Raw genomic sequence first — 23,234 nt, 5'->3', positions numbered from 1 at the left:
GACTGAATGTTTACAAGAGCTGGGTTAAAGTAGCCAGTGATCCGGTCTCGGATGAGGGATGCTGTGTTCTATGGACTTAACATGCACAGACTAGCTCTACAGGACTTCTTTCCTAAGTGTTTTGTTTTATTGCTTTTATTATTTTCATTTTACAGAAAAACTAGGTTTTTATAGTGTAACTTCTTTGGCTACTGAAATGTTTCAATAAAAGAATACATCTTTTTTAAGCAGGAGCAAAAGAAATTTAAATTTATTATTGTATACTGCTGGTGCCATCTGCTGGCATCAGAAATTACTGGGTTTTAAAAAATGTGGAGTAGATTTTTCAGAGTAACTGCCTGAACTGTTGTACTTTTTACATGCGATCACCTTAAAGAGTAATTTAGCACTATCATTTTATAAGCAGTTGAATTCTCTCACAACAGTGTCATTGTAAAAATGAATAAGATTGTATTTGTGCAAGTACTTTAAACTGTATGCTGTATAAAACCTTTGCTTTCTCCTAGAATTCTTTACCACAATATTTTCAGATAACTCTTATGAATGCCCCTGTGCTGCCAAGGCCTTATATTTCCCTGAACCAAGGTCCTCTTTCTTCCTCCTGAAACTAAACATCTGTAAAACCATTTGATTCTCTGTGTGAGTAACCTGTGTCAGGAGTGTTTTCCTGGTTCTTGGAATCTAACTGAAGTGGCTGTGATCACATGAGGTGGAAAGCATAGGATGTGGCGTCCCTACCTGAGCTTCCTCGTGCAAGGTGTAAACATCTAACTTGGCCCGGGGCAGGGGAGTCGGGGGGCCAAACAGCCAAGCTGAGGAATCAAAGTGTTTGTCAAGAATTGTATTCTTTACTTTTGGTTCCAGTATTGGTATAATGTCCTGATAGACGCTAAACACTGCCTCTGTCACGTTGTCTGACTGGTCTCTTGTCATTAGAAATTTAAAAAGTAGCTAGTTATCAAATTATTCCTGCAAACAGGGGAAATGAAAAATGCCACATCCTTTGAAACCAACTTCAGTGACATTTGTAGAGATTTACACAGATGTTTCTAACCAGAAACATGCTGGACATCTAATAACCTCCCCATGATTGTTTTCTGAATTAAATGGAACCAATTGGAATTTAACTGTTAGGAAATTCTTCCAAGGCCTGACATCTTCCATTTGGTCTGAGATGCACTGGGTTGCCAAATATGCAGACATATATATATTTAAAATAGCATCCACTGAGAAGATGTGTTGCTGGTTGCTCTGTGTGCTAAATACTTAGTCTCAGGGACAAACCCAACTGTTGTGGGAACAAATTACTATATACTTTTCCTAAAAATATGTGAAAAATCTCTTCTACATTTTATTTTGGCAACCCTCTTAAGGCACTAAAAAAAAATTGTGGTTTCTCCTACTAGGGAGTTATATCTACTGCAGATGCAGAAATTGGCCAGTCTGTATTGTTCCATGTACACATGATAGAAGTAAAGACCGAATAGGGTGTGGTTTGCAGATTGAAAGCAAGGATACAGGCTAATTTTTAGTAGATAGATAGATAATATATTAGCACACATAATAGGAAGCCATCTAAAGTCTTTGAGTTTTAGGGCCTTATTTTATATCCTTCAGTAGCTAAGCTAATAATTTAAAATAAAGACTATCTAAATTGAAACACAGCTTTCAAATTTTGTAATGCAAATTAATTCACTTCAGATTTAAAGCCAGATGGAAAATGTAGAACACCCCCACTTGAAGTGTGAAGTTTTTATATTTATTGAAGTAATTAGTTTTTAAGCCAGTGTTAACTGTTTAAGCATGTTTTAAATAGCCATCTTCCTTAGAAATACACACACTGTGTGTGTGTGTGTATATACACATACATACGTAGCATACATAATATGCCAAGAATTCCTATATTTAGATTTAATTGTCATTTTCGGGGGCAGTTGCTCTTAAGAAACAACAATACTTTTATAAATTCCCATCTTTTCTTCATTCTGAATCTACAATTAAAAGGCCTTTAATTGTAGATTTAATCAAACATAGCTATGGCTTATTATATGGATCTCAGATCACCCTCTCCATTTAAAAGCCCAACAAAAAAATTATCCTAAAACCAATACCTGCAAGAATCAGATGAGCAGAGATGTCTTTGGGAAGAAACCAGAATAAATTGTGAGGTCATGTGCTCTATGTGGAAAGATAGTCCATCAAATTCTACTTCTTGTATTAAGCTGTGTGACTTCACCCTCTGTACGTTGATTACTTTTTCTGGCTGGACCAATCCATTTAATTGTTTTCCAGTTCTGAAATTCTGGGATGTTATTGTTTCCATGGGTTTTGTGAGTGGGTCAGTAACTTACTCTAAAGCACTGCTCTTGTTGACAGTGGAGAGGACCGTGGAACCTAAGTTTCATAGGCCAGTTAGTGCCATCCCAAAGGAGGTGGCATGATGTCAGCTCTGGTCACCCATTCAGCCTCTTAACTGGATTTTTACCACTTCTGATCTTTCATTTTGGTGTCTTCTTGTTGGCCAGAAGCACGGAGAGAATCCTGGAAGCACCTAGCCCAGGGCAGCCATCAGAGGCCTATCCTCCCCTGTGCCTGGCTGTGCAAGACATGTAAAAACATCACTGAAGCCTGAGCTGATAGCAGGAAGGGAGAATTACATTTCCCTAAATGACACTGAAAGGTTTGTTAGGTACCTACTCTATGCCTGACACTTTAAGGCTGTAACTGCATTTATCGCGACTGATAAGCTATGAGCTATCTAATGTTATTCCTCCTTTTCCAGATAGGAAACAGGGTCAGAAACTTGCCCCAGGTCACAGAACAAGGAAGCTTTCTGCAGTGGGTAAAGCCAGGTCTATATGACTCCAGAGACCCTTTATCTCACTGAATCCTCACAAACCTGTGAGGCTGGTATCATCACCTGCATTTTACAAGTATGAAAAACTTGTAGATAGATGAATTACTGGTCCAGGATTACATAGTTAAAAGTTGCTCAGATTCAACTCTTAATCTCTATATTTCAGATAGTATTCTTTCAACCTTTGTCCGTTGCATGTTCTAGGATTTTATGGCAGAAGAAGAGGTATAACCACATATTTTTAAAATACATTGTTTTCTTAAAGCAAGCTCAACCTGCACTTAGCTGAGTGATTCATCCCACACTGAGTGGTGGTTATGAAGACACCAGCAAGGGCCACTTGGATTATCTGCTTTATTTTCTGTAATTCACTCCCAGAAAACAGTCTTAGAGACTGAGGACAAGAAGTACCCCCAGGACAGTTTTACTCTCCCTGAAGGCCTCTCCTCTTTCACTCTCTACCCCATTCTTTACATTCTCTGGATCAGTCAGAGGATGTCAGTCAGGAAACAGGATCTAGTGTGGAAGGTTCATTCTTGTTTTCTGGAAAGTTGGATTTCTAGGAGTTGACATATGGTCCAGTAAGAGCTAAAGAAAACTGGTTTTAGGTCAAACTCTAGAATGACTGGGAATGTAAAGTCAGCGTTGTCCTAGAATCTGAGGCAGGGGGCCTGTCTCAGTGTATGGGATATTCTAGGAGTTGGCTTGTCTACTAGGCCATTCAGGTGCCAGCATCAAACAAGAAATGGAAAGAAAGGAAGGTCGCCCCAATATCAGTCGCATGTAGAAGAGTTAAATTAGAAATGGCAATTATGAAAAGCTTTGGAAATGATCCTATCCAAAGTAAGACAATATGATATTTGAGATTTATTTCAAAATAATCCAGAGAGTGTGGAGATGAAGATCACAGTGACCATAAGTTAATAATTATCATAACTGGGTCATGGACACACATAGTAATACAATGAACTATTCTTTTTGCCTGGGTGTTTGGAACTTTACATAGTGAAAATAATAGATGGTGGCCTGAACATCAGTAAGAGAAGCAGGGTGGTGTGTGGCCCACATCCAGTGGTCCACCAAGAGTTAACCTTCATCTTAATGTTATTAAATCTCAGGTCTAAGAGGAAAGTCCTTGGCCGTAAAGATTCAGACGATGATCACTCCCGAAACCATTCTCCCTCCCCACCAGTGACACCCACTGGTGCCGCCCCCAGCCTGGCCTCCCAGAAGCAAGTGGGGTCCATTCAGAGAAGCGTCCGGAAGAGCAGCACCAGCAGTGACAACTTCAAAGCTCTGCTGCTGAAAAAGGGGAGTCGCTCAGATACCAGCGCCCGCATGTCAGCAGCAGAGATGCTCAAGAACACAGACCCTAGATTCCAGAGGTCAAGGTCAGAGCCATCGCCGGACACGCCCGAGAGCCCGTCAAACTGCTCCCCGAGCAAGAACAGGAGGGCGCAGGAGGAGTGGGCCAAGACCGAAGGCTTGATGCCTCGGAGTCTGTCCTTCTCCGGCCCCAGGTACGGCCGCAGTCGCACGCCGCCTTCTGCCGCCAGCAGCAGGTACAGCGTGCGGAACAGGATCCAGAGCAGCCCCATGACCGTCATCTCGGAGGGCGAAGGGGAAGCCACGGAGCTCGCAGACAGCACGGCTCTTCGGGCCCCGGGTGCTGTGAGGGGATGTTCGATGGATGGACTGGCGAGGGGTGGTGTGGATGAGGGCCGCCTGCTCTGTGCCGGGGCTCCCGCTGTCCCGCTGGGGGCACAGGCTCCTGGTCCGGCAGTGGGGCTGCCCAGCGCAGAGGGCAGGGGCCCTTCAGAACAGCAAGGCGGTCTCGCCGGGGATAAGAGTTAGAGGCAAGAAGCTCCCCGGTGATGTGGGGAGATGTGCAGCACAGGGCTCTAGGAAGCCTGACAGGCCCCCTGCCCTGCCTTGTCCCTTGATCCCGCTCAGCATCTGTGCTGTGGGCCCGGGCCCCGCCTGCCTCGCCGCGGAGGGGAAGGGCTATTGAGGACTCACGTGGCACTTGCCCTGTGGCTTAAATGCAAGTAGAAGCTTAACTTCTGAAAGTGCTTCCTGGGGAAGTCTTTTTTTTTTTTTTTGCTAAATGCTGGGGGTGTGTGGAGGGATGTGCATGTGTGTGTGCATTCAGAACACTTTTTACATTAAACACACACACACACCACCACCACCAGCATGTACAGAAATAGGGGAGAGCTGTTAAGCTAGGTAGAGTAATGGAGCCTTCTGGGCTAGATGGTAATTGCTTTAAAAGTATCATGTTTATGGAAATTAGTTCCAGGGAGAGAACCATTACTTCTAGGAAAGAGGGGGTAGGTTTGCTGGTTCTGAGCACATGGGGGTATGGGCTTTCCAGGCGAGGGGGTTGTGGTTACCCCCGAAAGTTGGAAAAGGGCTAAGTGAGGAATTGGTTCAGGTACTTCCTTTTTTGTAAAAACACAGACATGTGGACATGGCAATGCTGTAACTCAGGGTCTGCTGCTGTGCAGCGGAGACACCACTCCTAGCCTGGTTGGAAGAAATGTGGGTCATTTTTTAATGCCTTGCCTCCCTGAGTAGCAGCTGAGACCTCCTTGGAGAACAGAAATGACAGTGGCCCATGCAGAGAGGGTAAAGGAGCTGAGAGTAGGGAGCGGAGTAAGTGATACACTGCTGGAATTTGGTTCCTGCTTATTCAATAAAATTATTTTTCAGAATTAAACTTTAAAACTTGCACTACGGAACTATGGGTGGAGCCTTTCCTTTTACAACTGTTTTTCTTTTTTTTTTCACACCAGAGTTTAAATTTCCATTTGGTAATTTCTTATCACTTGAAATATCAACATTTGCTAACTTTTGGTTAAACCAAAGAAAAAGTTAATGCTATTTTTTCCTTGAACTGCCTGCAGTATCATGTCCTCACTTAGGTTTATCAAAATCTATTATATACTATCTTACTTGGAAAAAAATGCTGACTAGCTCTTTTTGGTCAAATAAACTGATAAACATTGGCAGGGCTTGGCTCTTAATTAGCCCTGAGCAATGAGTTTTAGATTAAAAAGATTTTTTGCATCATTTGGTTTGTGTGTTTTTATATTTTTTTATAAATAATTGAATTTGGCTAATTACCTTCTAATCTTCTCCGGTTAGAATTTTAACACTTTTAGACGTGGAAGAAAAGTGTGTAAAGTATTTATTTTTATGTGATATTCTTGTGACCACTTCCTCCCAACTGTCATGTACATAGACTTCTTTATTTGTTGGTTCAATAAAATCAGATCTTGTGTTCTTCATCAGAAGGACCTCAGATGAGAGTATTGAGATTATTGGCCTAAATACAGTGCGGTTGCCAATTATCATCTTTTTTTGGTGTGACAATATCATCTAAAAGCTTGACTGCACAGGCCCAGTCATTGTAAGGTTTACACTCTAAAATATGACAAACCTATTTTAGATGCATCTTGAAACAAAAATAAATCTAAAGAATTAAGACTCCTATTCTCTGAAGAAAGCAAAACACGTCTTTTCACACAACCAGATATCAAAACCTGACACTTGGCCAAGAGCAAAAGGACTATCTACCACTTGGAGCAAGTGTATTCTACATTGGGCACAAGAATCTTTTATCCTCAATTTCAGAAAAATGACATTGGCTTTCAGATATGAAATTGTCTCATAGCTACCTAAAAAAGATTAAAATGTACTTGGCTATCAGAAAACAAATTTAATATATAAATCATTTATGTTGAAGGTAAGATAAGTACCCTCAAAACTAATGATAAAACTTTTTTTTAATCCTCATTTGTAAAGGAAAAATATACTAGGTTTTTTCATTCGCTTTGAATAAAACAATTGTAAAGTAAATATTTGAACCTTTTTTGTTCTTGTTGTTTGTACATGGATTTTTGAATGATGAGTTAAGTCTTCTTGTATCAAACTGCTGAGTGCTTTGCTGGATACAGACAGAACAGCAGTAAAGACCAGAAGGTGCCCGTGGGAGGTGAGGACCCAACAGAGAAGAGATAGAACATCACAGACACTGTGGATGGTGTCGTCTAAAAGGACAGTGGGAAAAGCAACTCTTAAGTGATGTCTTGTGGACTTTCGAATAAAATCCAAATAATGTGTTGACTGAGAGTTTAGGTCATGTGACGTGTGGAGGGATATGAGAGCTTTGCACAACATGGATGAAATATAGGGAGATAAGAATCTAGACTCATCCCAGAACAGGCATCTTCAGGTTTGCTACTTGATTTCCTCTGTGGGACTGGCTACTGTTAATGAACACATTGTATTTAAAAACTCAGTGAAGGCAGCCTTATTGACTCTTCCTTATACCCCAGACTTGAAAGCCCCCACCACCATCCTGGCTAAGCTATTTCCACCTTGTTTTTCTGAGAGTTGGGAGAGAAACAAATGACCATTTGGTCTGTCAGTTGGAAGCAGCCTTAGCTTTCATCTGATTTCTGCCCTCCTGTTTCTAAAGAATGTTGATTGTAACCATTGCTTCTCCTGTGGTGATGAGAGGAAAGAAAAGGAGGCATTTCTTTATCTCGATCTTATTTCCCATCCACCAACACCATATCCAGCTCTGGGGTGAGCATCCTGGGAGGACAGGAGAAACACAAGATTGGCCTTGTTGGTTCTGCATTAATGTGCTTAATTGAACTTGTATAATTGTTTATATTGCTGGGATTTTGTCATGAAATGAGCACAGTAGGATAATTTACTTTCACAAATATTAGAATATTGTTGAAGTGGGGAAGAAGGGTCTTTTGAATAAAACATGGACCTAATTCTTGAGGTCTGATTTCCTTTTATAAACTATTCAGTTACTGTAAGATAGTTTTGGTTTGTTTTTTTTTTTTTTTTTTTGCAGTGAGCTGCCCTAAACTAACTTGCACAGAGGCCAGCCTTTATTCACAGAACCAGAACTAGTGACCTATAGTCATTTGTTTAGCAATGAAAAAAAGAAACCCTTTATTAAATTCTTAATCGTGTGCTAGGTAAAGATGAGGGAGTTCTAAGAAAAATGTGGATTAGAGATAATTAAGGTACATCAAACTTGGTGAAAAAGACACACAATGAACTACCCTATAAAACATTAGTGTCAGAGTAGATAGAAAAGGAAGAACACTGGGAAAACCCTGCTGGGACACCCTCCCCCACCACATGAGTTCTCCTTTACCAACAGAACACCTGAAATTGGTTTAGACCAACCAAAACACTCCCACCCCTCCTCCCCCATTGTCAGAAAGGCCACATGGCACAGTTTTGGCCAATGAGACATAGGTAATAGTCTGTGAGTTTCCAGGAAAGCTGCTTTTCTTGTGTAGGTACCATCCCTTTCTTCTTTTAACCCTCGAATGGATGGGAGGCTGGAGGAGAAACTACTGTTGCAACATTTGAGGCAGCAACAAGGAAGAAAGAAGCCAAATGGTGTGGAAAGCAGAGGGGAAAGGAGCCTGGTCCGTTGATAACATCCAGAGTCACCATACCAGCCTTGGGCTGCTTACCTCCAAGACCCACTGGGTAAGTCATTTGTCACCTGCTTTGCAGTTGACTGATACAGTTCTCAGAGGAAGATAAGAGGGGTTGGCTATGGTGAACATGAGCTAAGACTCAATGAATCAGTGTGGGGTTATCTTGTCTGTCAAGTATGTCAATCTTAATTATATATTTGAGGGTTGGAGAAACAACCAGTGAGGGTTTACAGACCCAGGGAACCCACTTTAAGCCAAACTTTGACTACAACTCCATTTATTTTCCAAATAAATGCTCCCATTTTAAAATGGGAGGGGAACTATGATGATAGTTGGAGTTTCTAGGTAACAAATGTCAATTTGAACCCTGACATAACTGGGTATTTTTTTCTTTCTCCAGTGCACAGTCACCTGAGTAAATGATCATAGGACCTATTGGAAAAACACGAGCGGAATCTTTAGTGTATACACTTGCTGAAGTATTGCAGTGATCTTTCCCCTAAGGATCCAGTTATTCAGCCAGTGAGTTTTGTATCTGGAAACTGGGCAAGAGATTACAGTTTTGTGGGGTTTGGAAGGAGTTGAGGGGGAAGATGATCTCAGCCCCCTGCTGATCCATCCTTGCTCTCTTATTGGTTACTCGATTTCATCCTTTGTTGTTCAGTTGTTAAATTGTGTCTGACTCTGCAACCCCATGGACTGCAGCATGCCAGGCTTCCCTGTCCATCACCATTTCTCAGTTTGCTCAAACTCATGTCCATTGAGTCAGTGGTGCCATCCAGCCATCTTGTCCTCTGTTACCCCCATCTCCTTGCCTTCAGTCTTTCCTAGCAGCAGGGTCTTTTCCAATGAATCAGCTCTTCACATCAGGTGGCCAAAGTATTTTGTCCTTAAGGATGTCATGTTCTATTAACTATCTCCTAAGACTTAACAAGACAGGCCCCCTTGGCTGCCATTTTGACCTTGGTGTTTAATATGATTGATACATCCTGACTTTTGCAGTGAGCACTTCCATCTGGCCCCTGCAAGGTAGCATCATCACTCACATTCCTCTCAGCAAGCAAAGCCCTATCCCAGCCTCTCCAGCCCAGACTGCAGAGAGAGCCTCCCCAGAGTCCTTGGTGATGTGCACACCTCTTGTACCAGTGCATGCCCACTGGCCTTGGAAAATGGTGGCGCCTCTGAGCCTTCCCATGGAACACAGTTTCTGTGGACTGAATTGTCTCCCCCTCAAATTCAGATGTGGAAGCCCTGGCCCCCAAGGTGACCACTGGCCTTAGTAAATGGTGGGTCCTCTGAACCCTCCCATGGAAAGCAGTTTCTGTGGACTGAATTGTCTTCCCCCCCAAGTTGAGATGTTGAAGCCCTGGCTCCCAAAGTGATGGTATTAATATTTGGAGATGGGCCTTTGGGAGATGATTAGGTTTAGGTGAGGTCATGAGAGTGGAGTCCCCAGGTAGCACTAGAGTCCTTACAAGAAGAGAAAGGGACCAGGGAGCCCCCTCCCTCTCCACCGTGTGAGAAGGTGAGAGGAAGATGGCTATTTACAAGCCTGGAAGTGGGCCTCACCAGGCACTTATTCAGCCAGAACCTTGATCTTGGAATCCTCAGCCTTCAGAACCATGGAATCTATGATGATCTGTTAGAACAGCCCAAATAGACTAAGACAAAACTCTGACAGGCCTTCTTGCCACATGTGCTGTGCACATTCCAGCATGCCCCTTCTGTGAGACTTCTCTGTTACCTCTCCCAGCAGTTCAGGCATTCCAAACTTTCTATCACTTTTTTCTGGCTACTAGGCACAGCCCTAAAGCAGTGAGTTTGCTCTGTCCCCTGGAGTTTTATTCATGGCCTTCAATGCTATATTCTGAGCAATATTCCCAAGTCAAACTTTCCCTTTTTCGGTCTTGTGTCCTGGCATCTTTGACCAAGCACCGCTAAAGCCTGGTCCCAAGGGTATTCTCCTGGCCCTTTCCAGGACATGCTGGCAACTTTGGCACATTGTCCATCTCCTCATCAGGCCCAGCTTGGCTTCTGCCAGGTTATGCTGGGACTTAACCTTGGGTAAATGCCTGGTAGCTGGGAGATGGGTAGGGACAGCTCCTAGGGCTGCCTGCCACCTTATGGGGGGGTGGGGGTGGGGAAGACCTGTATCTTGTCTTTCCTTGTGTTAGGGTGAGAGGAGGGAGAGATGGTAATTCTAGCTCTTAATGGAGGGAAGTTGGGCCTCTTCTACAGGCTCAGAATGTTCAGAAACTTCAGGGAGTCAAAGCTGTGGGCGGCATGCACCAGATGCCCCTATTTCACACTCCAGGTTTGATTCTGACCTTGATACAGCACATCAGGCTTGGTTGAACATCTGTTGGCAGTTATTACTTTTGCCATCCAATCCTGCACTTGCCTTCAGTATGAGATGAGGACTGTTTAACAAGTTACCAAAGAGGTTCTGGCCCTTAGGCATAGCTTTAAAGGTTAATTAACTTTTGTGATCCACCTGGGACATTGGATCATTGTGGGACAACAATCCAACTCAGTCATGACCATTCAAGTTCACTGCCCTTACACTCATTATCCACCCCAACCCCAATTTTTAAAACGCCTGAATCATTCACCAGTCACTGCATTCCTTCCCACCAGTATGCCATTCCATCTAAACTTAATAACTAGGCAGCCTCGTGCTAGGAGCTGTGTATGTATGGCCTGTCCACAGGGATGGGACCAGACAGGCAGTTTGTGACCCAGTCCCCAAAGTGCTGTCTTACTGCCATGACCTTGGGACCACTCTGATACCAGCTGTGCCAATTCAATGCTGAGACAGGGTTGGGAATACAAAAGATGTATGGTGATGTCATACCAATGAAAGGGGAAGGGAAGAAGAGACCTGGAGACTGCAGCACAGATCTGACAGACTCTGATCCCTGAGTCCAGATCCCCTGGAGAAGGGAACTGCCACCACTTCAGTATTCTTGCCTGGAGAATTCCATGGACAGAAGAGCCTGGTGGGCTACAGTCCTTGGGGTTGTAAGGAGTTGGACATGACTGAGCAACTAACAGTTTCACTTCACTTTTCACAGCCCCCGAGGGAACTCCGGAGCAAAGACTTGATACAAGGGTCCTGAGTCAGACAGAAATGCCTAGGTCCTTGTACCACAACCTTGCTCAGTCATTGGCTGAAAGATGCCAGAAAAAAGTGTGCCGTCAGCTTTCACTGCCTGGCTCCTTTGTAGGGAAGATACCTCCCTGAGAGTAGTGTGTCTTTATCTGCAGTGGATCCTGAAGAAAGTAATGGCTGGTGACATCAGCTAATCACACCCCTCATAGTTGGGCAACGGTCCTTCTGGGAAGGTAGATCCAAGTGGTCCACCTCCCTGTGCTTGCCTGCCAGGACTCCAAATCTCAGAAAAGACAGGCCTGTGCTTTGGCCACAATTGCAAATAAGTGCCAGAAGTGATTGATGACAACTTTGCATCAGTAATCTTGCCTCTGAACCAGACTCCTAAAACACGCTCATCAGCAGTGGCCTCACTCTGGTAACCACACCTCCACAACTAAAGCTCAGTCGGTTCCTAAGTGATTCTGCAAGTCTGCTAATCCTAGCACTCTGCACTTAACGGAAACCCTGTACAAGTCAGCGGTTCCCTTTGTCTGAAGAGGCTGTGTCCTGCCAGTACAGTGCTCCCTGCTCAGCAAGCAGTTTGTGCAGCTTTGTTCTGGATACCCAAGGTGGCCTCTTCCTTTGACGTGTCACCTCTGCTCAAAAGGCTCTCTCTGCCCCCAGGCTATCTGAATGGCACCTTCTCACCATTCAGGTCTCATATGTCTCTTCCTTGGGGAGGCCTGATTTGACCTCCCACGTGACGGGCACTGCACCCTGCCCAGCCACACTCTATCCCACGGCCCCACTGGTATCTGCACTCTCTCATTCTCTGGAACGTACACTCCACCAGGACAGGGCCCTGCCTGTCCTGCTCACTGCTGTATTCTCAACTGGAAGCTGGACTGAGTAGAAGAGTGGAACACGTGGTTGAATTTGATGGGTTCACCCCACTGATGGGGGCACATTTCTGCCTGCCACTATAGCCAAACCCCTGGACAGTGTGCAGAGCCTGCGACACAGGAAGGACTCCATAATCACTTACTGAAAGATGAAAAGAAATGACATTTCCATGAAATATTTAGAAGGAAAAGAAAGATTTCTAGAGGGCTAAGGGATGACTAGAAAAGAATGAATGAACGAACTCAGTTTAAATGAATTTGCAGACTTAGAAGTGTATCTTATGAAAAATTGACATACAAATGTGAATGCTTCTGTGGGAAACACAGTGATGGGGGGTGTTGCCCATCTTAATTCCCTATCGTGCTGCTGCTTGGTCATTAAATCATGTCTGACTCTTTGTGACTCCATGAACTGTAGCCTACCAGCCTCCTCTTTCCATGGGATTTTCCAGGCAAGAATACTCGAGTGGGTTGTCATTTCCTTCTCCAGGGGATCTTCCCAACCCGGGGATTGAATCTGCATTTCTTACTTCTCCTGCATTGGCAGGCGGGTTCTTTAACACTAGCACCCTAACTCCCTGTCACGATTCCTGAAATATGTCCTCCCAACCTAGAGCTCCAAGGAAACCTCTGGACAACTCTTTCCAGAGAAACTAGATAAGGCAAGGGAGAGATGGAAATTTTTGTCCCAAGTAAGGGTCTAGGGGAACTAGGATTTTATTTTTTGGGGGGGGTGGGGAAGATCAGGCAGAATCAGAGCCTATTGGTGAGCAGAGTGTTTGGAGCATGAGGAAAAAGGGAGAGCCTGAAGATGGAGGAAGGTCTCATTGATGGAGCATGAATTAGACCAACAGGAAGAGTGGAAGGTTTAGCCTCAGAAAGGAATCTAGACACGAATTTCCTATCCATAAGAGAAGAGAAAGCTCAACTGAAATACTGAGGGATATTTTGTAGTCAGTGCCAGCCACATAATTAAAATAACTGATTCACTGCTGTGAGAAATCCTGTCTGGTCTGGATTAATTTAGGGTTGAAAAATGTTTTCATTTATGATTTACAGAGGAGGAGGGGAAAATGGCATACCTTGGACTTAGAATACAAAATTGCTTTTTTATGGGACATGTTTCAGATTACAACTACATCTTGCAAATCAGAAATATGCTTTTCTCATCTAAAATGGAATTTACTACATAAGAGATGCCTATTTTTTAGGGTTACACAGCAAATACGTAAGTATTTACCTCATACCAGTAGAGGCGAGTACTGTGGACATTTAATCAGTAGGAAGGCTAGAAGGGTTAGACCCACAGTTAGTTTTGGTAAATGAGCTAAGAAAGAAATTTAACTTCTTCTCGGCAAACACAAAAATGCAAAGAATCAAAACCAATTAATGCAACAAAATACCTTTGGAAAATAATTGCCTAAGATTTTAAAAAGTATATCCATATAGTAATTTTGAAACTGGAAACCTAGCTTATTTTCTATCAAAAATTATAATCTAAAAGGCCTCTCTGAGGTCATGATCATGTTGACTATGCATGTAAACACATGCAGGAAGAACCCGTCCACACAGTCTGAGCTTGCTGATGGCCTCAGAAAACTGCACTCTTAAACATGGACTGCCAGTAGGCCCAGTGGTTAACAGCCTGGACCCAGGAGTCCCATTGCCTGGGCTGGAATTGGCCTTTGCCCTTATGTCCTCATCTGTGAAATGGAGATGACACACAGGGTTGTTCTGAGGGTTGACTGGGAATTCAAGTGAAATGCTTAGAAGACTATACCTAAAAGGCGATCCGTAAATAGCTATGGAAACCATTCACTGTAGGTATGTTGGTCTAGTGTATCCAGGTTAGGGAGGTTAATTCTGAGAGGTACTGTATAGTGTTGGGGCTGAAGGCACCTTGAGCATCAGCTAGCCCCATTCTTTCATCCACTGGATACCCAAATCTTCCATACAAGTGATCACATGATCCCTGCTTGAACACACACAAAGATGGGAACAGGAAGTAGTGTCATTTAATGGATGTTACTGAGCTCCAACCTGCTTTTCTCCTTCACACCTACAACCATCATCCCCTAGGAGCCCACAGTAAAGCTTCCCATGACAGGCTACCAGGTATTTGAATGTGACACCTTCTCCAGAACAAGCACATTCCAATACAGTTAGGTCCAATTTTCAAACTTCCTCATTTTGCAACAACCCACTCTTTGAATACTGAATCATTTTTATGTGACCTCCAGAAATACCACATAAAATACTTTAAAAACTCAAGTGAATTTAAAAATTCTATGTCTGTATACATTTGTTTGGAAAAAGCATGTCTTTCTTGAGTATCAACATTAAGTCAGAAGTCCTAACTTCACAAATATATTTTTATCACAAAATATCAGCAAGACTTCTAAGAGTACTGTGAGTTTGTCTTCTATGGTGGGGGCAGTGGGCAAATAGGAGAGCAGGTTCAACAGAGAAAGTAACAGTGGCAGCTGCAGAATATGATTTGATTTTTGTTTCCAACTGAACTTCACTTCTCCAGGCTTGACAGCCTTGTAGTTCCACACAGGATAAATGTTACCATTTTTATTGATAATATCAGGAGTGGGTAATGACGCAAATCCAAGTAGAAATAAGGCAACATGATTGTGATACAGCAATGAAGAGAGAACATTCCATTTCCCTGGAGCCTCATAGAAATAAAGCCAGATTTACATGTTTATAGAATCCTGTCCCCTATTATCTGTGTATCTAAGGCATCAAGCATTAAAAAGGCACACTGGACATAAGCTCAGTTCACAGTAGTACTCTCAGGTAGAGATACTAGATACATTTTGCTTGTAGGTAATGATGAGGTCTATGTTAAACAAGGGCTTCCCTGTTAAACAAAAGTTTTGCCCCAGACAGTAGACCTTTCTCTCCTTTTCTCATTCCCTTTCTTTGGAGGGTTCATTTTTCTGGATCAACCATACTTCATTATTTCTATCAAGCAATTTGAAAGGGCTATTGTAGCCTGCGGTGTAGTAAACCTTTTCGTCGAAAACTTTTCCTTCTTCCCTCAAAATGCTTGCTAATGTCAAGAGTTGTTCTTGATTCTTTTGGCCACTAGAGAATCCATTGAAAGACCTACAAAGGAGAAAGTAAATGACCATCAGTGATTTTAATACTGATGTGAATGTTAGTTTAGGAAAAAAAAGCAGAGGCTGATACAAGGAAATCTGGATGAAGCACAGTTTCAGAGTTCCTCCCTCTAGGCACCTGAACTGACCTGTTCCCTTTCTCTGGTCCCCAGGCTCAGTGTGACCTCACATACCCTGAGGGGACCCAAGAGGAGGCTCAGGGTCTCATCTGTTGGGCAGACTTGGACTTTTCACCATCTTGTGCTCTAATGCTGTGCTTCTCAAACTCGGATGTGCATGCAAGTCAGCTGGGAAAATGCTGGTTCAGGGTGTCTGGGGTGGGGCTTGAGTGCCTGCATTTCTTATAAACTCCTGATAATGCTGATGCTCCAGGTCAGACCACAGTAAAACCCCCTCAGTAGGCTCCCTTTCAGACTTTCTGCTGCTGCTGCTAAGTCGCTTCAGTTGTGTCCGACTCTGTGCGACCCCATAGATGGCAGCCCACCAGGCTCCCAGGTCCCTGGGATTCTCCAGGCAAGAACACTGGAGTGGGTTGCCATTTCCTTCTCCAGTGTAGGAAAGTGAAAAGTGAAAGTGAAGTCCCTCAGTCGTGTCCGACTCTTAGCGACCCCATGGACTGCAGCCCACCAGGCTCCTCCGTCCATGGGATTTTCCAGGCAAGAGTACTGGAATGGGGTGCCACTGCCTTCTCTCTCTATTTTCTGTCAAACACTACCTCTTTTTTTCCTTGGAAAAGGGTAGGTGCTGTACGACAGATGAACATGATATAGTTTTGATCCTATGAACTTTCAGTCTAATGGAAGAGATGGACATTTTGGCGACTCTCTCCATACAGTCTGAGTAGAGTTTTATCAGAGACAGAATCAAAGTGCTTGGGAACACTGAGGATATGATCAGATCAAGGGTAAAGGTGTATCTCTGAGTTGGGTCTAGAGTGGAGGATGGTTTTCCTGGGCAGAGAAAGGGGAAGGATACGAGAACAAAAGTCCAAAAAACACAAAGCATTTTCATAGGCATAAATTGAAGTCAGAAAGGTGAGTCAGACATGGAAATAAGAACTTTGTGTATCATCCTAAAGCCTTTTTAGATTATTCCAAAGGATACTGAACAGCAAAGTAACTTGATTAGATCTGGGTAAGAATATAGGCAGAGAGATGGAAACTAGATTGCAGAGAAGGGACCAGTGAGGAGGCTGCTAAGAGGATGGGGACGAAAAGGCAGTCAAAAGATTCTAATAAAAAGTGGGAAATTAAAAGTTTAAGTATAGATTTTAAAGTATACAAACAAAAACACCCTGAGACTAAATCATGACAGCACACTGACTTAGCTGAGTTGCTGACATGTAAACACGATGAATCTGAAGTTTGAGAATAGGAAAACAAACAAAAACATTTCTAATAGGATTTCTAATTCTTCTTTAGCACAAAGTTTATTATCAATATGCCAATGGAAAAGCATTCCTACTGTTCTTCAGATAAGATGTAAGTCTCAAGAGTACAAACCAGACCTGTCTTATTCAACAATGTCTACCAGGCACCTAGTCATTCCTGGCATGCAGTACCTTTTAAATCCTAACTGAATAAGCATAGAAATCTATGCACATGTATATAAAATAAAATGTTGAAGACAATTGACAAAACTGTCCTTAATCTTCATCATGTTGACTGATAATAGTAATTCTGAACCATGTGTTAGGAAACATTCTCACTGCCAAATTTATTATTTATTTCCTTAAGGAATAGTCAACTCTTAGTATAATATGTTCTGCCTAAAGGCAGTCTGTTTCAGATCTCACTTCTTTCTTGAAATCAAATCTTGAACCTCCTACTTAGAGATCATCTTTTGTCCTCTGAATACATGTTGTTCTACAGTGATCTATCCATGGCTTTATTCAGGACACAGACAAATATTGAGCCTCTCCCAAACACCTGCCTCACCAGGAGCGATCAGATTCGGGCAGAGAAACATGTTGCTGTATTCTTGATGATGTTACAATCTATAAATAGATCATTAGATTTTACAATCATAGGACAGAGTGGCTGGCTGACTGCAGACACTGAGGAAGGCCTCATGGACATGCTGCCCATTGATCTAGGTCCTAAAGGATGAAAGCAGGCTCTCCAAGCAGAGAAGAGGGAGGGAGCTAGAGTTGGTAGTAAGATCCTGCTTGTGTTCTGAGTATTTTATGTGAATTAACTCATCGGATCTTCATGATAACTCTGTGAGGTAGGTAGGTACTCTGACTATACACTTTTCATAGATGAGGAGATTTTGGCAAGGAAAATCTCAGCAACTCGTCTAAAATCAAAGGTAAAGAGATGTGGAGGAAGTTGGCTGGCTCAGTGAAGGGCAGGAGGAGAGAGGAACACAGATGTCAGGGAGACAGGTCGGGCCACATTATGAAGGCGATGTGTACAGTGTGAACTGTCTGAATGTCACGCTGAAGCAAGAGGAAACCAACAGATTTTTAAACGCCGTTAACAGGTTGGGGTTTTGTTGCTGTTGTAAGAAAGATCGGAGTTCCAGAGTGGAGGGTGGGAGAGAGGAGGAGACTGGTGGGCAGAGAATAGTTGGGAGGCTCTTGAAGGGAAACCTGAGATTGAAAAACGTCGGAGTATCTGGTGAGTGTCAGGCACGTGTGAGCACTGGGGTAGCTCAGAGGACTCAGCTGAGGTCCCTGTAAGGTGAGGGCCTGCGGGAGTGACAGAGGGGTGAAGGGAACGGAATCATGACTGTTTCTGAGGCAAATGGTCTGGATTTGGAGACTGATTATGAGGGTGGAGCATGCTGATGGCCACAGTGGTCCTTGTTGAAGAGGCTGTCAGACCAGTGAGATGCTTTACTGACACAGGCACTGGAAGGTCAGAGAAGGCTTGGGGGAAAGCTGGGTTTCAGAGTTGTTGAGCTTAATCTTCCACCCCGACACGGAGATGCCCAACTAGTAGGAAAATCAGGGCTGGGTACACTAAATTTGAGTCACGGGCCACAGATAGTTGAAGCAGTGTGAACAGATTGCCCAGAGCACGTCTACTATGACATGAGGGTCAGTAAGGGCCATCAACAGTGGCCCCTGGGTGGGGAGTGGATGAGGTGCTGCTGGAGGGAGAGAACCAGAAGGACAGGAAAGACAAGAGGGTGACATTCCGAGTTACAGGATGGACAAGGATCATGGGGCCAGACAGATCAGCACAAGGATGCTGCAGGAGACACGTGGGAAAGCACTGCCCATGAGTGACAAGTTCAAGTGTGCTGCGGAGGCTGACGGGAGCCCAAGGAGCAGGTGAGGCTGTTCCAGGCTGTGCTGGTCTGACGGGTACATGGGACTTGAGGAAACAGAGACAGAGAGACAGTCTTTTAACAAGGGAGGGTAAAAGTAAAGGTGTTAGTCACTCATGCTTTCTACTTTTTGACCCCATGGACGGTAGCCCACAGGCTCCTCTGTCCATGGAATTCTCTAGGCAAGAATACTAGAGTGGCTAGCCATGTCTTCCTCCAGGAGATCTTTCCAACCCAGGGATGGAACCTGGGTCTCCGAATTGTAGGCAGATTCTTTACTGTCTGAGTCACCAGGGCATATAAGAGGGTGAGAAAGGGAATAACAAAGGGACTCTAATACAAGACTATTATGTACTTTGTGGGGCTCTTTAAAAATACCAACAGAGAGAATTTAATACAAGGAATGAGTGGAAAGGTATTAAAGATCTGAAAAACTGAAAAGGAACTGGTAAACCAATAGAGGCAGTAACTGTAGGAAGCAGCTACCATCCTTTAGGCTGGAGGAACAAGGAAGAGTTTGAGGTTATCAGAACCTAGATTTGTGAGGAGGGGTACCATGCACTGTTTTAAAGCGTTTTTCTCCAGATTTAACTCGATGGCAGGTAAAGGCAGTCTAATGCATTTGAGGGGTGGGGTGGGAGTGTAATTTGTGTTGCTTCTTATATGTGGGAGAGATGCATGAGACGTCTCTTCAAATGAATTCATTTTTTCATGTCACAGACCCTTAGGAACATATGAAACAAGTCACTAGAAAAACACCACAAAATGCATTAGGCCTGTTTTCATGGAAGGGTGAAAAGCACAGGAGCTAAACTACACAGGCGCTAAACTATGAGTGCCCACAAGTGAAACCAGCAGTCAGCAGCGCTATGAATGCTATCTACCACTTACCGTACAAACACCATCATCTCGGCTCTGTCTTCAATGAAGACATTGGACTCTGCAGGCCTGGGCGGATCAGATTGCTGTTCAGAGGGGATATACAGGGAAATGGTAATGGTAGACTCGCTAAAAGGACTTGAGCCGGGCTCCACATAGCTCATCACTGGAGCTGTCATCTTTATTTTCATCTCTGTGCCACAAAAATATATATTTAGATGCAAAAGAGACCATGAAAGCAGATTTAGTGTATTTATGACTACATTTTAAAAGGTAATTATTTTTTGACCTGAGTTTCTTGACATAAATATTTACCTTTAAGATAATTTTCATCTTTTAAAAAATAAGGGCAAAATTACAATTAGCGGCTGTGCACATTAAACACGTTCTGTACTATTAACATTATAATTGTTTTTGTACTATCAATATTTTTCATTAGTCCATAGTTTTAGGGATAGAAGGGAAAATTAGAAATCACAAGGTCTAGTTCATTCTTTACTTATACAATTCAGGTCTCATTGGCTAAGCGATTCACAAGTGAAGTCACTCAGTCGAGTCCGACTCTTTGCGACCCCACAGACTGTAGCCTACCAGGCTCCTCTGTCCATGGGATTTTCCAGGCAGTAGTACTGGAGTGGATTGCCATTTCCTTCTCTGGGGGATCTTCCCAACCCAGGGCTCGAACTCAGGTCTCTCGCATTGTAGACAGTCGCTTTACCTGCTAAATCTAAACAGCATCAGTGCCAAACCAGAAGACAGATCTTGAGACTCTGGGTCTTGTGTTTGTGGACCCTTCCTGCCTCCTAATATCTCCTGTTTTACCAGTCACCAAATTATCTCAAAGCATTAGCCATGAAAAGGCCTTAAGGCTAGGTACACAGAGGCCCAGTTCATTCAGCAGAGTCACAGAAAGGAGAACAGGGGCCCAGAAGTACCCTCCTCAAGACAGGAAGGATCCTGAGCATAGGCCTCCCTCCTCTTCGGACACTGTCTTTGATCATGTGGTTATTTTGCTATTCTAAAAATATATTTCTTTAATAAGTGAAAACCTAATAAGCCAGGCCACTCAACCACAATACAGTCATTAGAGGTAAACCGCCTTCACCTTTCTCGTTTTTGCCTTGAATGTAGCTGTTCAGCCTTGTAAAGCCAGTCTGCATGGCTGAATCCCAGTCCATAGACTCAACCGCAGTGCTGACCCACTTGGCAGGCCCGTAGTGTCGGATCTCATAACTTCCGGGCTAAGATGGAACAGGGAAAACTTGAAGGAGACAATTCTAAGGCAGAACGTGAGACGCAGCAGTACAGATACCTTGATCTCTGGTCAACTGGGACGGCCTGTCCCGGGGAGGGACGCTGCCCTTGGGTCTGGCCCGAGGTTCTGACTTCTCAGCGCCGACAGGGCCCCTCCCTCGCTGCTCCCATATTTAGATTAGAGACGCTGGCTGCCTCTCAATTCAGGTTAAAAGCAAGCAACTGTTCCGCCCCTTTGCCCGGAGGGTCCCATCAAGAGTTTGGGAAAATGATCAATATTCTTTTTTTTAGCCGCAAAGAAACAAAATGGAGAAGTGGCATCGAGAGTAACGACGGCTCCCGATCCCCTTTTCCTATTTGTGCAGGAATGGGGTTAGGACTCAGCCCAAATTTTTAAATGTATTTTTTAGTTAAACCTATGAGACACGACTGAGCGACTGAACTAACTATGAGACCGACCCTCCGGCCTCATTGCAGATCAGCTCGGGGACACCTCCGCGCTCCCCACCCCCACGGCCCGCACCCTCCCAGCCTGCGGGCGGCGCCTACCTGGGGGCCAGCATCCTCCGGGACCTCCCAGCCCGGCGTCTCCACCGCGGGGGCCTCCGAGCCCTCGGCTGCCCCGGGATCGGCCTCCAGCACCTCGGCCATGGGCGGCGCCGATGCTCCGGGGAAAGAGCCCGGCGAGCTGCGCCAAGAAGGGAGCCGCACCCGGGCCGCTCGGGACCGCCCCGCCTGCGTGCCCCCGAGTCCCCGCCCCGCAGACGCCTGGTCACCTCGGCGCAGTGCGGGAGCCCCGAGTCCGCGGGCAGCTCCGGCCGGCCGCTTCTCCTGCGGGTCCCCCGGGAGACAGGATGGCAGGGTGGCTTGGCCGGGCTTTCCTTGGGAGTCTCCTTCGCCCTCGCCCTTGTATCTTAGTTAACAGGCGCGCAGAGGCGTCCACCATGGGAGCCGGGCGCGGAGGAGGGCAGAGCAGCTGGCCCGCGGGGTTTCTGGTGTAACCGGCCCGGGAACCTCTCCCGCGGCCCCACCTGCGCGGGGAGCAGGTTCTGCTGACGGGTCTACTCTGCCGAGGGACGTGAGCACGGCTCGCCCTCGTGTGTGCCTCATGGAAGGCGGGGGGGGGGGGGGGGGGGGGGGGGGGCGCCCCCCCCCCCCCCCCCGGCCCCCCCCCCCCCCCCGCCGGGGGGGGGGGCGGGGTGAGGCGATGCTCCTCCCGCCTCTGACCTTGGCCGCCCCTGTCCGCACCCCTGTGGGCCCAATGCTCCGTGCCCGGGTTGGATCCCGGGACAGAGGCAAGCGGGCCGCCCCACTACACCTAGACGGGAGCTTAGGGTCCAAACGGCAGTCAGGGGCAGGAAGTGGGTGAGGCCACAGTCACAACCGGAGAAAATCTTGAACTGGACTGGTTTCTTGTCCTCTCCCCACCAAATGGCCCCCAAACCCTTAAGTCACCCCATCAGACGTAACAGGCTGGGAAAGTGTGGTGGGGAAGAGAAAGAGGGGGCAGTGGCCAGGCCCTAGTGATTTTAGAAGTTTTGGGTTAGATTTAGTCTTTTTTTTCCTTAGAGAATTATTGAGAAAAAATTCACTTACCATATAATTCACCTACTTAAGACATAACAGTCAATGGTATTTAGTGTGTATTCAACCGTCACCACAGTGAATTTTAGAACATCGTCTTCATCTTCCACCCCCAAAAGAAGCCCCACTGAAACCCCATTAATCATCATTCTTAAATCTCCACCACCCAGTCCTAGGCAACCGCTCATCTGCTCTTTGTTTCTATTCTGGACCTTTCCTATAAATGGGATCATACAGTGTCTTAATACATCTGGCTGCTATAACAAAATATCACAGACTAGGTAACTTCTAACCAGCAGAAATGTGTTTCTCACAGTTCTGGAGGCCGGAAGTCCAAGTCCAGCAAGGTCAGATGACAGTTCTCTTCCTCGTGGCAGACTACTTATTGTACCCTTACATGGCGGAAGGAGTTTTTTTCTGGTCTCTTTTATAAGGGAGCTAATCCCACTCATGTGGGGATCTTTCTTCATGACCTCATCACTGCCCAAAGCCCCCACCTCTTAACCCATCATATTGGGCATCAGGGTTTCAACATACAAATGTTTAGGAGGACACAGACATAGCATATAGAATGTGGACCTTTCTGACTAGCTGTTTCATGTAACAAAATATTTTCAAGGTTCATCCACACTGTAGCATGTATCAGCACTTCAGTCCTTTTAATGGCTGAGAAATATTCAGTTCGATAAGCGTTTTGTTTACTCATTCATCAGTCGATGATCATTTGAATTGCTTCAAACTTTTGGCTTGAGTAGTAATACTGTTGTGTATACA

The 23,234-nt window shown here is 44.8% G+C and overlaps 2 protein-coding genes across 5 annotated transcripts in view; one reads left to right on the top strand and one right to left on the bottom strand.

The window, feature by feature from the left end:
- The window catches only part of NHSL1 (NHS like 1), a 144,029-nt gene extending 137,041 nt beyond the window's left edge, over window positions 1–6,988 (top strand). For all 4 annotated transcript variants that reach the window (XM_040238768.1, XM_040238769.1, XM_040238770.1 and 1 more), the window contains one exon: window positions 3,976–6,988. In XM_040238768.1, the coding sequence (XP_040094702.1) occupies window positions 3,976–4,711 (736 nt within the window). In that variant the 3' untranslated portion in view covers window positions 4,712–6,988. The remainder of the gene's footprint in view (window positions 1–3,975) is intronic.
- Window positions 6,989–14,898: 7,910 nt separating this feature from the next.
- Window positions 14,899–21,979, bottom strand: HEBP2 (heme binding protein 2). The gene is made up of 4 exons (XM_040238767.1): window positions 21,426–21,979; window positions 20,728–20,863; window positions 19,635–19,815; window positions 14,899–15,453 (listed from the first exon to the last, which is right to left on the bottom strand). The coding sequence occupies exons 1-4, from the start codon at window positions 21,525–21,527 to the stop codon at window positions 15,255–15,257; spliced, it is 618 nt and encodes a 205-aa protein (XP_040094701.1). The 5' UTR covers window positions 21,528–21,979; the 3' UTR covers window positions 14,899–15,254.
- Between the last annotated feature and the right edge of the window lie 1,255 nt (window positions 21,980–23,234).

Source organism: Oryx dammah, unplaced genomic scaffold, assembly GCF_014754425.2.
Source record: "Oryx dammah isolate SB20612 unplaced genomic scaffold, SCBI_Odam_1.1 HiC_scaffold_4, whole genome shotgun sequence".
Classification (NCBI taxonomy): Eukaryota; Metazoa; Chordata; class Mammalia; order Artiodactyla; family Bovidae; genus Oryx; species Oryx dammah.
Note: the sequence above shows the minus strand (reverse complement) of the source record. Positions and strands in the feature narration are given on the sequence as shown.

Coding starts and splice junctions, on each gene's coding strand:
- HEBP2 (XM_040238767.1), bottom strand. CDS start 21,527: ATGGCCGAGGTGCTGGAGGCCGATCCCGGGGCAGCCGAGGGCTCGGAG. Junction 20,864..21,425: donor CGGAGGATGCTGGCCCCCAG/GTAGGCGCCGCC, acceptor GTTCCATCTTAG/CCCGGAAGTTATGAGATCCG. Junction 15,454..19,634: donor GAGATGATGGTGTTTGTACG/GTAAGTGGTAGA, acceptor TCTCCTTTGTAG/GTCTTTCAATGGATTCTCTA.